We start from the raw sequence: 14117 nt of genomic DNA, 5'->3' as shown, positions 1-14117 counted from the left end.
GCTGAGAGAAAGTTTATCTCGACAGGTGCATACTGGATATGGATTGCAATCTTGCATATTTTTGGTGGGGTCTAGTCTGCTCAGGGAGACTTTGGTTTCCAGTCGTCAACTGAAATACCATTTTGTTAATGATTTACTTCAGAGACAGGTAAAGTGCAGAGTGCCATCCTGCGCGAACTCAACAACACACATCAGTAAACACGTTGCTGCTGCGTATCCCCCACCACTATGGTAGGACCTTTCTCCTTCACCCATTGCTAATTTACCTGCAACACTTCAGACGCCGACACCTTAAAAAATCCTGACGCATGCCACTACCACCACTCCACACCATCTGTTCGCCATGCTCCTTCATGTCCGATCCCTTGGGAAACCACTAAAATCTGGAACCTCCTCAACAGCAACACATCAACCTTCTCTTCCTGATCGAAGCGTGGCTCAACCCAGCCTCCAACCTGGATATCGCCATAGCCATCCCACCCGCCTATAAAACCATACACAGGACCTAACCCACAAATCAGGTGGAAGACTTGCGATTATCTACAAAATCTCGATTGGCTGCACCACCTCTGCGGACTCTGAAACCAACCTCATGGAACACCTACACTTCAAAGTATGGACTACAACACCACCCTTAAGGGAACCCTCGCAGAATTCTGCAACCGAACCCCAAACTTCATTGCTCCCTTCTCCATCAGGTCAACCAACTATATCATCCTCTGGATCTCAATTTCAACCTGGAAGACACCATAGACTAACTCCATGGCCTTCCTCGACAGCCTCAGCAACCTCAGACTCATACACCTCATCCAAGGACCAACCCACACAGTAGGCCACACCCTCGACGCTTTTTCTCCTCCAACAACCGGATCACCAATGCCCACACAAACCAGCTCACATGGTCCAACCACTACATCATACATTTCAAGATACCCGCCCATCAAGCTACCCCACCGTAAAGCACCATCAAGACACTGTGGCAAAATATTCTAAGAAAATAGAACCAAGACCCTACAGCAATGTCTACCAACCAAACAAGGAATCTAAATGTCGACATCAAGCTCTTCAATAAATGGCTCACCGGCTACACTGGCCCCACCAGAAACAAGATTTACGAAAACAACTAACGACCCAGCTGGTACACGAGCAACCTCAAGGAGTACAAGCGCCACTGCAAACAACTTGCAAAAATAATGGAGAACCGACAAAAACTCCACAGCAAGATCCACATTCAAATCCACCCTCAACCTCTACCACCAACAACTAGGAGACACAAAAGAAAAAGGCTCTAACTCTTAGGCTCGAAGCCAACTCCAACAATGGTACAGAATTGTCCACCATCATCAAGGAGTTCTCCAATCCTGCAGCTGCCAACAACATCATCCCATCCCAAGCACTACAACACATTCAACCCACAGCATACCAATAGGCTCTCCCCCGACCAGCCAGCCACTTCCTTCATTGCCAAACAGCAGTAAAGCAACTGGAAGCCCCACTCCAATGAAGAATCCAAAGCCCTGATGAAAATCATCCACTCAGATCCATGCCCCACTTCATATACAACCTTGAAAAAAAAAAATAATCGCCACGTGCTCATCACTATCACCAACACCTCCATAAACTGCCACCTGCAGAAGTCAACGCCCTATTGAAGAAACCAAAAGCAGACCCCAACAGCCTCAGTAGCTACAAACCCATCTTGCTCCTACCTTTTCTAGCTAAAGTCATGGAGAAAGACATCAATACCCAACTCGCAGAGCACTTAGAACTCCATCAACTCCTAGACAGCTCTCAATCAGGCTTTGCCACCAACCGCAGCACAGAGACAGCCCTCATTGCGGCCACTGAGGACATAAGAAACAGCGAGTGAGGAGAAAGGACTGCACTCATCCTCCCCCCCCCCCTCTCCGCAGCTTTCGATAAGGTCTCCCACAGTGTTATCTTCCTTGAAGACATAACTCAACTAGTTAAGACTCATCCCTACAACTCAGAACCAATGAAACTCATCTGTGGACTCCCTCAAGGATCGCTGCTCATGCCAACATTTTTCAACGTCCACTGTAAATGTGACAGAAGGGTTATAGTGTCAATCCTGAAATTATATATTGCAAAGGTAATAGGAGAAGCAAATAAAATGTGTCAAGAAATTGGAGAGAAGTGTTACAAATACAAAAAGACCTACTCAGATTACCTACCAGTAAACTTAATTCTGCCGATTACACTTCCTTATCCCACTATTTAGCTGAAGTTGTTCGCCCTCCCTAAGGCACACTGAAGAGGGAGACAAAAGGTAGAGGAAGCCACCTAGTTTGCTACTTGACTAATCTGACAGATGGATCTTGCATGTGCAAGAAGTATCTATAAAAAAAGTCTAATCACCCTGCACTGAACTGAGCAAGAGAGAGCCTGGGGATTCATTGGCAATGCAGATCAATGAACTGATCTATTGAAAGAGCAGAAGCCTTATACTCCTTCAGGACGATGCCAACATTGACAAAAAGCTATTGAAGAGACAACAGTCCAAAGAACTGAAAAGATAGATATGGACTGCTCTAGCATTATTAAAGAGATGACAAGACCTCCTCCTTCACTGAACCACAGAAGGAAAGAAAGGAAGGCAGCCTAATCTACATGCCAAAATCCTGGATGGAGCTGAAAAACTGGTCACTTCAGAAAACACACAATTATGAGGTTGTGATGGACAAAGAGTCCAAGCCACCCAACCCATAGGCAGAAGTAACAGCCATAAGGAAAAACATCTTAAAAAGTCAACAAATGGAAGCACAGCCTCACACATAGGCTATAATGAAAACTATTTTTAAGCTCCAAAGATAAGTTCCAAGGAAAAGCATCTGTTTAACAGGAACCAACAAAGTGAAACACCATTCAAGAGAAGCTTATCTAGAACCTCTGTGGCATTTTGTAAGACTTTCTTGAAACCCCCTGCAAGATTCCTGTATGGAAGTTGCCAAGGCGGGCCTTTAATATAGCCTTCTGGCACGCCGTAGTGGGCTATACCAGCTATTAAAGGCCCGCTGCAGTGTTATAAGGCTGAGCCGAAGGCGAGTGACTTTAACAAGACAGCAGGACTTTAATAGCCAGTAAAGCCCAGCTACAAAGGTCTATAAGGCTATTAGAACATTCTGCCACTAGAGGGCAGAATGATCTAACAAATTAGACAAAGGCCTCTCGGAGCTCGAGGGGACTTATATCCCCTCGAGCTCCAAGAGGCCTTTGTAAAACATTGGAATGTTGCTCTGCGGGCCTTTACCGGACCGTAGAAGCAGGGAGCAATCCATTGTCTTCAATGGAGCTCCCAACTTTCCAATGTTCTAATAGCCAGTATAGCTCGCTACAGCGGGCTAGAAGGCTACAATAAAGAATGCAGGAATTGGGAGACATCTGCAGCGTACAAGGACGACGCACACTTCTAGGTGTGCATCAGCGGGTAGTTAACAGTTTCCACACAGGGCCCACTATTCCCTGCATGCCTGTGAAACCTCTTATGGGAGACAGATGGAGGTGTTCATGAGTGCGTGGGGTTGTTCCAGAAGTTGTTATATTGGCCGTTGACTCATCAAGTGTCTTATTCATTTTATCAGTAGGTTTATAGTATACAGCATGCAGAGAGCCATACCACTTCAGAGACCTTCAGAGAGAACAGAAAGGGAAAGAACTCATTAAACATATGCCTTACCCAAGATTGGAATATGTTTGAGATTTGAAATATAATCCCTAGTAGTCCCTAGATGCAATGTGAAAATGGAAAAGCAATAGTAAAAGTGCTCTGATGCTGTACGGCTGGGCTGACCATTGTCTGACATTCGTATTGTGCTGGCCATTTCAGGATTTGCCAAGGTTAACTAGGATATTTGTTTAATATCAGTTATGCTGCAGGGGTCAAACAGGCCTACAACACGATCCTTGTCATCAGTGAATGAACACACCTCCGCAATATGCTCGGACAGGCATCTCAATAGTTATTTGAGCAAAATAATGCCTATTTAATAGAGCATCATGTCTGAAGTGTGTCCTTTTGTATCTCGGTGTCAGAAGTCATGTCTGCACAGATAGCCCCTGTGGCCTATGAGGGCTACAAAGAAGACATGAGTGGTTAAAGTTTTGTAATAAGGACCTGTGAAAGCTAAATCAGAAGGATAACATTGCAGAATAGAAGTCTGTGCATCCCTTCTGAGATGCAACTGGTGTTCAGCATGGTTGCATTATTGCTCGAACACAGGAAGACTTTCGGTACGTTGTAAAGTTAAAGTACAGATTAGTATCCCATACTAACTGGATCCTGGAGCGTCTGAATCATTTGTGGTTAAAGCAATGGAACAGTGGACTGTGGTTCTTGACAGCGGTTGACGGTTCTTGATATGTGGGCAATCAATGTACCATAGGCAAAGAGGAAAATCCAGAAAATTCCCTCTGAACTTGTCATCTTCGATCCATGCGTAGGAAGAAGGACTTGGGATCTGCAACGTGATGGCAACATGTCATTTAATTTTACAGATGGATGGTTATGAGATGCTGATTGTATTCCCAGTGGCATTTAATAATGATGCATTGCTTCTCCAAAAGCATAGAATTAATGGTTTGAGGGGTTTCCTTCTTCGGTGTAATGCGAGTAGAGATTAGTGGGAGATCCACGACGGAGTCCTTGCTAATTTTAAATCTCTCAGATAAGTGTAGTATTGCAATGTGATCCATTGCAAAACCCTTGCTTTCTTGTGAGCCGTCCTTAACAAGCTGAGGTCTTGCACGAGTATGTATATAGGACAGATTCACATGTGTATGAGATTGGGGTGTGTGTTAATTTTGAAGCAAATGTACCACTTGTATGGTGTCCAAAGGTGTGGGATCTCAGATCAATGCCACCCAGAGCATGGAGTGTGGTGCGAAGGTGCCTCATTTTAGTGGGTGTGTGCCCCTTTGGTTTATAATCTTCCTTGTAACATTCAGTTGTTTATGTTGTTGCTTTATGTGTGATTTGTTCTGAACAATACCTGTGTTAAGAGCATGTTATCTGAAGGTGCTGTTTATCACCAACTACATTGTTGGGTGTTTGTTTATTGATGGGTGGGTAAATTAAATATGCTTTTACAGTGATCTAGATTGTGCAACTGTCCATGTCAGAGTACAGTTCTTTGAATGAGGGGTTAGTACATTTTGTGTGACTTTCTTTTGCTTTATTTAAGTGATCACTTTTTGGGCAGGCACAACTAAAGAAATGAGTTGCTAATCATATGACTACATACTGTATTAGTGATGGTGAATTTGGTGTAATCACAGTCTGCTAGACTGTTTGTTCAAAGTACACACCGCTTTCAACAGCTGAAGGCAAGGACACTCCACCTTTGGCACTTTTGCTCATCTGGAATTTACTTCATCAGGCACTGAGCAGGATTCTCTGTAACACTCTAAAACACGTTCATGAGCATTTAATGTTACACGATGTACATAGACATGATGGTGCAATTCACCCAGCTGAGACATTGGTTGGCTTTAACCAAAACTGCACAGCTGAATGTGGTATACATTTAAACTAAGTGCACTGTATGACATAAGATATATTTTGAGAACAGAGGGAGCGATAAATAAATCTGGGCGAGTGTTTAAAATCATGGTGTAATAGGGCTGCTCTTAATGTGGGGCATATGGATTGCCACATTGCTTGTGGGATAGGAGTAGTTCAAGCTTCCAACAGTTTGCACTGCTCACTGTCTTACTTTACTTTTAGAAATGGGGGGTCTCTAGTTGGCAGAGGTAGGTACCCGTGACCAAGTAGGGGCCCGTGCTTCTAGTCAGGGAAAGATGAATACACTCCTAAATAACCCCTGCTCACCCCCTTGGTAGCTTAGCACAAACAGACAGGCTTATCTCAGAGGCAGGGTGGGAAGCATTTGCACAAAGCATACAGTTATACAGTGAAAACACTACAAATGGACACCACACCAGTTTAGAAAAATAAGTAATCTTTGCTAGACTTAACAAAAAAATCCTTTAAGTCTTTAAAATGGTAGAAATAGCTTAGTTCAATGTAGATGGTAAAAACAACACTTAACTCTCAAAGTACCTTTGATGAGTCACGCAAATCGAATAAAAGGATCGCAGGGAAGGTGATGCATCCGTTCCTTACTGCAGCACAGCGGAGGTGATGCGTCAGTTTCTTACCGGAGAGGATGTGATGCGTAGGTTTCTTTATGCGTTCCGGTTACGATGTGACAAGATGGTGCCTCGATGCGACGATCTGGTGAGATGCGACAAAATGGCATCTTTGATGTGATGCGACAACGTGGATGCGATGCATGCACGTCCGATGGCCGTGCAGCGAACTCGGTGGACTCTTGAGCCACGACAGGCCCTGGGACACACTTCTCCGGTGATGCGACGGCAACCTCTGCAGCGGCGACACGCTTCTTCCTCGCTGCGTCGCGCTTCCAGCTCCCAGCGACACGCAGTCTTCAGAGGGCCCAAAACAATAGCAGGCACCTCACTGCAGGTAGAATTCCCAGCAAGGAAATTCAGGGGGAGCTGATGGTGAAGTCTTTGTGTCCAGAAGACTTCAGAACAGGAGGCAAGCTCAAATTCAAGCCCTTGGAGATCTTCCTCAAATTAGTAAAAGTTCACACAAAGTTCCTTTTCTCCTTTCCTTGGCAATAAATTAACCACTGCAGGCCAACCCCAAACAGCAACAGCACAGGGGCAGTAATCCTCCTTCAGCTTCTCTGGTTATTCTCCTTGGCAAAGGGTTTGTCTTGATTCCCAGAAGTGATCTAAAGTTCTGGGCCCCAATATTTATACTGCAAAATCCTTTGTCCTCTGAAGGCAGGGAGTGTCTGTGCCCAGCCAAAACCAGTTCTGCCCTCCCTGGTGCAGCATCCTGGCAGGAGGTGGAGACCGCATTGTTTGAGAGAAGACCTGGCCCAGGTAGCTGAAAGGAAATCTCCTCCCCCTACTCTCTATTCTATGAGGGCTCAGGTCAGTGAAAAGAAATCTCTGCACCCTACTCTTTATTCAATGCAGGTCCTATTCAGCCCTGCCCTGTCCCATCAGACTGCTGGAGCCAAGGCCCTATAAAGCCCCCTGTCACTCACAAACCAGACATGGAATACACAAACCTAGTTGAGACATGCTAGATGGTTAGGCAAGAAAATACCTACTTTCTAAAAGTAGCATTTTTAAACACAGAATGTAAAAATCAACCTCACTAAAAGATGTATTTGAAGATTCTGAGTTCAGGCATACTAAACTCGAATTTCCACCTTGTTCCCTGGGTCAGTTAGGTTTATAAGAGGTTATAATCAAACTGCCCATTCTGGCCTATGAGAAAAGGTAGCGATGCAATAGTGAAACACGAAATTGTCTGTAATTCACTATCAGGACATGCCACACACATCAGGGCATGGCCTACCTTTTACATATCAATGCACCCTGCACTTGGGCCTACCTTAGCGGTGACTAATATGTAGAAAAGGGAATATTTAGGGACTGGCAAGTGGGTGCATTTGCCAAGTCGACATGGCAGTCCCAGACTGCACACAGGCTCTGCAATGGCCGGCCTGAGCTATATTTTATAAGCTGCTTCTGTATGTGGCACAAACTGTGCTGCAAGCCCTCCAGCAGCATTTGATTTACAGACCCTGTGCACACATGGTGCACTGTACTAGGGTCTGACAAATAAATCAAATAAGCCAATCATTGTGTCGCTAATCCATTACAACAATTTACAATAGGGAGCACTCACACTTTGGCACTGAATAGCATGGCAAAGTGCCCAAAACCTCTATACCAGCAAAAACACAGGAGGCAACAGCAAAAAATGGAAGGGAGACCCATGCCAATGGTGCCAGGTCTAACATTTACCAATTCAGAAGCATTTAGATTACCTCCAAAAAGGTGTGAAACACGAACAGCAAATATTTGGAAGATGGAGAAGTTATTTTTGCAAGCCACTATGAGAAAGTGTAGATATTGCAATCTTTAACACAAAAGGAATATGGACAAACAAAATCTCAAGGCACTTTGTGAGTGTTTATGATAAAGATAAACTAGCTGGCTTGTCTTTTTTCATCTTTAAAAAACTCTCCTTCCTCTCATAGAGACTTTACGTTTGCTTATCTTAGATTCATCCTGCTGAGGAAACTTGGCATTGGGATAGTGTGGGCTTCGTTAAAGCCTTAGCTGACTAATCAAAAAAAGCCAGCCTACTATCCAAGCAGACTGAACCAAGCCTGACCAAACAAACTGTCACTTGGACCGGTACTGGCTGAACAGATTGACCCCAGAATTGAGGCTTAAGTGTTGATATTAGTTTCTGCCACTCAACTCCTGGGACCAATTGTTAGACTGCATCCCTGGTAGGAGACAACACCAGATGTATGTCCTCCCATGGGATGAAGCTCTCATCTAAGTTTCAAATCTAGGAGAAGTTAAGAGTCATTGAACCCTAATGAGATCCGACAGCAAAGTTTGTTTCCATGCAATGTAAAAATCATGAGAACAAGTGATGTGATATGGAAATCATGCAACTTGAAGATTTGTATATTTAAATGGAATAAGCAATTGCTGCATATGCTACGTGACTTCTAATTGGACACTGTCACAAAGGCTTGAAAGGATGAGCATAAAGCTACAAAATCATCCAACACACTTGTATTGTGCTGCTCTCTTCCTATCCTTAACTGGACAATCCATCGTTTATGACAAAGTTTTAAAAGATTTTCCATGTCGTCCAGAAAACCTTTAGCATAGTAGCTAGGCCCTCCAGTAAAAATTACAGAGAAGATAGTTGTGCAGTAACTTGCAGCAGGAAGCAAAGAACAAATCGAGAGGGGTTTAGGGTGAGAAATAGGGTAGCGTATTGGAGAGAGTAGTAGAATGAGGTTTGGGATGAGTCTGAGAATGAAGGTAGAGAATATATTGAGAGCGGTATTGGGTGAGATATAGGGTAGTGCACTGGAGATGCTGAAATTTAGAAGAAAAGTAATAAATATAAATATACATAAGTATATGGAAGGTATATAAGGATGGTAACATATGTACATTTAAGTTGTACACTAGGACTTTCAAGCATATTCACAACAGGAACCCAAAGGTACAACCATCCACAGGAACGGTGCAACACCAGGAAACAGACTCTGTGGGCAAAGTTCAAATAGAGTGTTTGTTTATTCAAACATCAGGTGTCCAAATGATGCGTTTCGGCCGCCAGACATGCAGGCTTGTTCATATAGCGCGCTAATGGTAAGTGAGGCATATATATACACAAGTGGCAGTGGCAGTATTTTTACTATGATAGTCATAGTGACTCGGCATTTTGCAATGTGTGGTGACAGTTGGTAAGAGGCTGATGTGCTGTAAGCCAATATAGTGTCATCACAATTTACTACAGTATGTATTGACAGGGTAAACAGACTATGTAAAGACCGAGTGTCAGGCATAGCCGGTGACTATCAATGGAGTCCTTCGAGAGCAGTGTGGCAGTAAGTGTGGAAATACAATATGTTTAAAATACAGTAAGCAGATCGCATGGATTAGCAAGTTCTCAAAGATAAAGCCACTCTCAAGTAAAACGGAGTATCTTACACTCAGTTTAATCTCCAGAACTGTATCATCACCCGTAGCTTATCGGCTGAATAAACAGACCGCAACACTATAATCACATGGGTGGCGGAAAGTCCAACTTTGCAGGAGGTGTCAAATTAGAATGACTGGTGATGAACTGTGCATGTCAATCTCCAATAGAGCCTAGTTGCCATAAGAAATAGAAATATATATAAAATGTATATATATATCATGTTTTGGGATAATTCAATAGTAAAGTAATTGTATTTGTATTTATATAGAGCTTACTACCCCTGATGAGGCGTCAAAACGTTTTTTCGTCAAGTAGCACTCTACTCCGGAACCCATAAAGCAGTGTTTCCCAAGCTGTAGTCCGCGGAACCCCAGGGGTCCGTTACACATTCCCAGGGGGTCCATAGGCAACAGTTTTAAAAGCACAGAAACTTTCTTGTATAATTAGCAGCTTTCCAGCAACAATAAAAGTGTCAAGAGAATGCCAGTGATTAATGTACCTGCTGAAGAGTGAGCAGAGTTTTGTTCAGTTGCAGCTTTGATTTAACTAATGTAGTACAGAGTGTTAATGTGCCTACTGCAAAGAACGTGTAAAATGCATCTTAAAAAGCAGTATTTTATGTGCATAGGTTCGTGGTTACTGCTTTTGTCACAGAGATTCTTTTGTTACTGTGCACTTCATAAGTGACAATCGTAATCAAGCAGAGGGACCTATAAACTGTTATCAAAGAGCTGCTTGCAAACTGCATGGTACCAGTTAGTAACTTATATTTTGTCCCAGTTATTAATTATCATGATGCTGCTAAAAAGATATATTTGGGAGGAAATACATTTTTAATGTTAAAGTCAATGCTAGCCACTGTGTTATGTTCTGAATCTTGAGTTTGTGCTTTTCCAGACCAAGCACTATTTAAACATTTTATATACACACTGATTTACATGTATGATTCAATGTCTCTATATGTGTGTGATGTAAAGTGCTCTGACATCCTACAATGGTATGAGAGATGCTATACCCGTTTGCGCATGCAAAAACCTATTGGGCCATGTACATAGCCTATTTCGCGAGTCACAATTTGTTTGCAACTCTTTAAATAGGTTTTGCAACTTGCTATTTGGAAGGGGCATGCCCTTCCAAATAGCGAGTCTCAAAACCATGTACAAATGTTTGCGGTCGCAAAACAGTCACAATTACCACCTAATTCAAGTAGATGGTAATGCATTTGCAAATGCATGCAAAACTATTTTTTAAGGGCAGGCAGTGCCTGCCCTTAGAAAATGAAAAGAAAACGTTTCATTTTTTTTTTAAATGCATGGTAAACAGGCTGCATTTTCTTTTTAAAAACTGCTTTATTTAAAAGCAGTCCGAGACATGGTGGCCTGCAGAGCCCAGCAGGCCACCATCGCTGGGAGGGCTGGCATTCCCAATGGGCTTGCAAATTGTGAGAGGTTCAATAATATCAATGAACCTAGCAAGAGTCTAGAGAGGGTTATTTGGGGGATCATAGTAGTGGTAAGGGGTTTGGGATGAATGAGAGGGTGGAGGTAGAGGATATATTGCTAGAGGTATAACTTGAGGAATAGTGTAGTGCATTGGAGAGAGTTGTAGAATAAGGTTTGAGATTAGTCAGAGAGTTGAGGGAGAGGATATGTTGAGAATGGTATACGATGAGAAATAGGGTAGTGCATTGGATATGATGAATCAGAAGAAAAGTAATAAATATATAGATTATTTTTTTGTAATTCAATAGTGAAGCAATTTTACAGATAAATAATTATGATAACAATATACTTATTTATGCAGTGACCTATATACACGTTAAACACAGAATGATATAGCCAGGAAAAAAAAGTACATTTGTTAATCAGAACTAACACATATCTATATATTTAAAACATAATTATTATACACATTTATACAAAGGAATAAACATGTATAGTCCAAATAAATGTTTATATACACAGGGATATGCTGTATATTTATGTTTGAGTATGGTAGTTATGTGGGGAAGAGCCAACTCTTATGTAGATAGCTTATAGATTTGCTAACAATTCTGAGCATAGACAGAGAGATCCCACATTTTATAATGACACGCCAAGAAACATCTTTACACTCAGAAATCTATACACATACTTCAAAGAAGTACATTAATATTAGATCACAATTATAGGTAGATGGTAAGTCCTCATAAGCCTAATAGCTCACTCATAGTAAGTAAATCTTACAATATGGAAGGCAGAATAACTGCCAATCAAACTTATGTGAGGGTTTATGCATAAATGAAAGAAAGATAAGAGGTGCACTCAATAAGCTAGTCAAATTATCAAAATGCTATACTGCTCTAAACCAAGGGTGCGTCACTACTAATAAATGCTATACTGCTCTAAACCAAGGGTGCGTCACTACTAAATTGTGTTGGCTCACACAAAAAGTGAATGGAAGTAGATTTTGTAGCAAGACATTGATGATTGGATCACCTCGTCAATGAGATACGGAGCGGCACGCTTTCACCATTATCCTGTATTCTCTTTAAATCATTGGAGCTCTATCGACATTAGCCTGATACCAGGACCCCTCTCACAGCCTCAGACTTTGTGTCCTTAAGCACAGTCTGTTGCGTGTTGTTTCATTGACGTACCTCCACGGCCCAGGCACCTGATTAGCAACGCGTTCTCCACTAATGTTGTCTCGAAGTATTAAATTCCAGCATCACGCTTATGAGCGGTACCCAGTCTAGTATCTATTATTCGTCTTATCCCTTCGGAGTTTCATCGACAGTAGCCCGATATCAGGACCCCACCCATGGTCGCACTCTTTTTTCCGCAGCATTTGTAGTTACGAGGTGTTTCACTGGCACGCATCTTTGGTCCTGGCATTCCAAGAGTAACACGTTAACCTGATTTTCTAGGATTCTGCCCCCGAAGAAGGGTACCTCTAGGTCCCGAAATGCATTGGGCATCGCCACTCCAGAAAATCAACGTGTATTGATACATGAAAATATACGGACATTGTTTTCCTACTTTCTAGAAATACATTGATAGTGATTTTGCCATGTACTTATTTATACCTTCATGTATAATGTGTTGATCTATATGTATAACTGGTGTAAAATAGGTGCAATGTATATATTTATATATGTTGGATAAAAGTTCTATGCCTGAAAATTATTAAATAGAACTTATTATTCCACAACACTTGTTTTGTGTATAATTTCATTAGTATTTTCTTGTAATTTGTTGGGAAATAGACATTTTCCCGTAGGAACAGTGCTCACTACAAGTAGGTTTTCTCTACTTAGGTTTAAGCATAAATAACATATCACATGCGAATATTTTCAATTAAAATATCTTTTGGTCCAACTCACTGAAATTTCACATCGGATAACTAACAACGTGGTTGCCAAGTTTCACAGTTTTCTATGATCTAGCAGTGTGCAAAATTGACTTTTAATACATGAAAGAGAGAATCTGGACCTGTAGTTTACAAAAATAAGTTCGTTTTGATAAAAGTATACATCCTGGGTTAGGATAGCTCCCTTCTAATATCCCTTCAACAGCTCCACTCTAGACAATTATCCATTCCCCATTTAAAAGGTTATCGTAATCGATTTAAAAGAGGAAACAATTGGATTCCTCTCACTTAGGGTACACATATATGTTAATACCTCTGCAATGTTGTGGTTCCAGTGTGAACACCTGGTCATGCATAAGGGCGTTGTCTGGGCAAGTGGATTTGGGCAAAAAGAGGTAAACAGAACTTAGTATTTGTTCACTTCAAAGTGCACGCTTACCTTTTTCATTTTGTTTTCTATGTCCATGTTGTTTGCAAGTTCGAAGGGAGTTTTTCTCCTTTAAAGTGAGCTCGCGACCAGGGTGCGCCTCCAAGCCTCAGAAGCAATGAGACACGCAGCAGCTCTTGCTCCTGTTTGAAGCGGAAGTGTTAAGCTCCGCCGCTGCACGCCCTATCACAGAGTCAGAGTCTTGGAAACTTCCGACGGCCTGCAGCTGTACACAGGAAACAAAGGATCGAAAGCAGCCAATGGTCGGGCCGGGCACCAGCCCACGGGGGTGTGGCTTCAGAGCACTCCGCTGAGGAAACGCCTGCAGTGCTGCATTAACTGGATATGAGACTTTTCAGCCTCTGGGTACGCTCAGCACCTCTCTGGATAAAATCCTGGCATCCAGGGCTATCCATTATCAGAGTGGACATCTGGAAAGAGGGTTTACAAATTGCCTATACCTTCATTCAAAATATCTCTAATCCTCCTTTAAAAAAGTGAGGACTTAAAGTACGTATTACCTTTCATACATTTAATGTTAGGTCTTTTTCGTCTTATTTTAGGTGGTCTGAGAGGCGGTTTGGATTAGATCACGATTTAGGTATCTGCAGCTTTTGGACCGAAGCATGCATACACTGAAATAGTGCACGCATTGAACGTTTTGCTTTTTACAAAGCAGCCAAGTTTCCAGATGGCTTATGTGTAGGGTGACCAACTGGCATTGGTGCAAATTCAGGACGGTGAGTGTAAAAATTC

At 42.3% G+C, this 14117-nt stretch overlaps 1 protein-coding gene across 1 annotated transcript in view; it reads right to left on the bottom strand.

Moving 5' to 3' along the window:
• Nucleotides 1-13595, bottom strand: part of TES (testin LIM domain protein) — a 175816-nt gene extending 162221 nt beyond the window's left edge. The window contains exon 1 of the mRNA XM_086919370.1: nucleotides 13374-13595. Within this exon, the coding sequence (XP_086775496.1) occupies nucleotides 13374-13400 (27 nt within the window). The 5' untranslated portion in view covers nucleotides 13401-13595. The remainder of the gene's footprint in view (nucleotides 1-13373) is intronic.
• Nucleotides 13596-14117: the final 522 nt, after the last annotated feature.

Source organism: Lissotriton vulgaris, chromosome 1_1 (genome assembly GCF_964263255.1).
Source record: "Lissotriton vulgaris chromosome 1_1, aLisVul1.2, whole genome shotgun sequence".
NCBI classification, from domain to species: Eukaryota; Metazoa; Chordata; class Amphibia; order Caudata; family Salamandridae; genus Lissotriton; species Lissotriton vulgaris.
The sequence above is the reverse complement of the archived record's forward strand: the minus strand, read 5'-3'. Positions and strand labels throughout refer to the sequence as shown.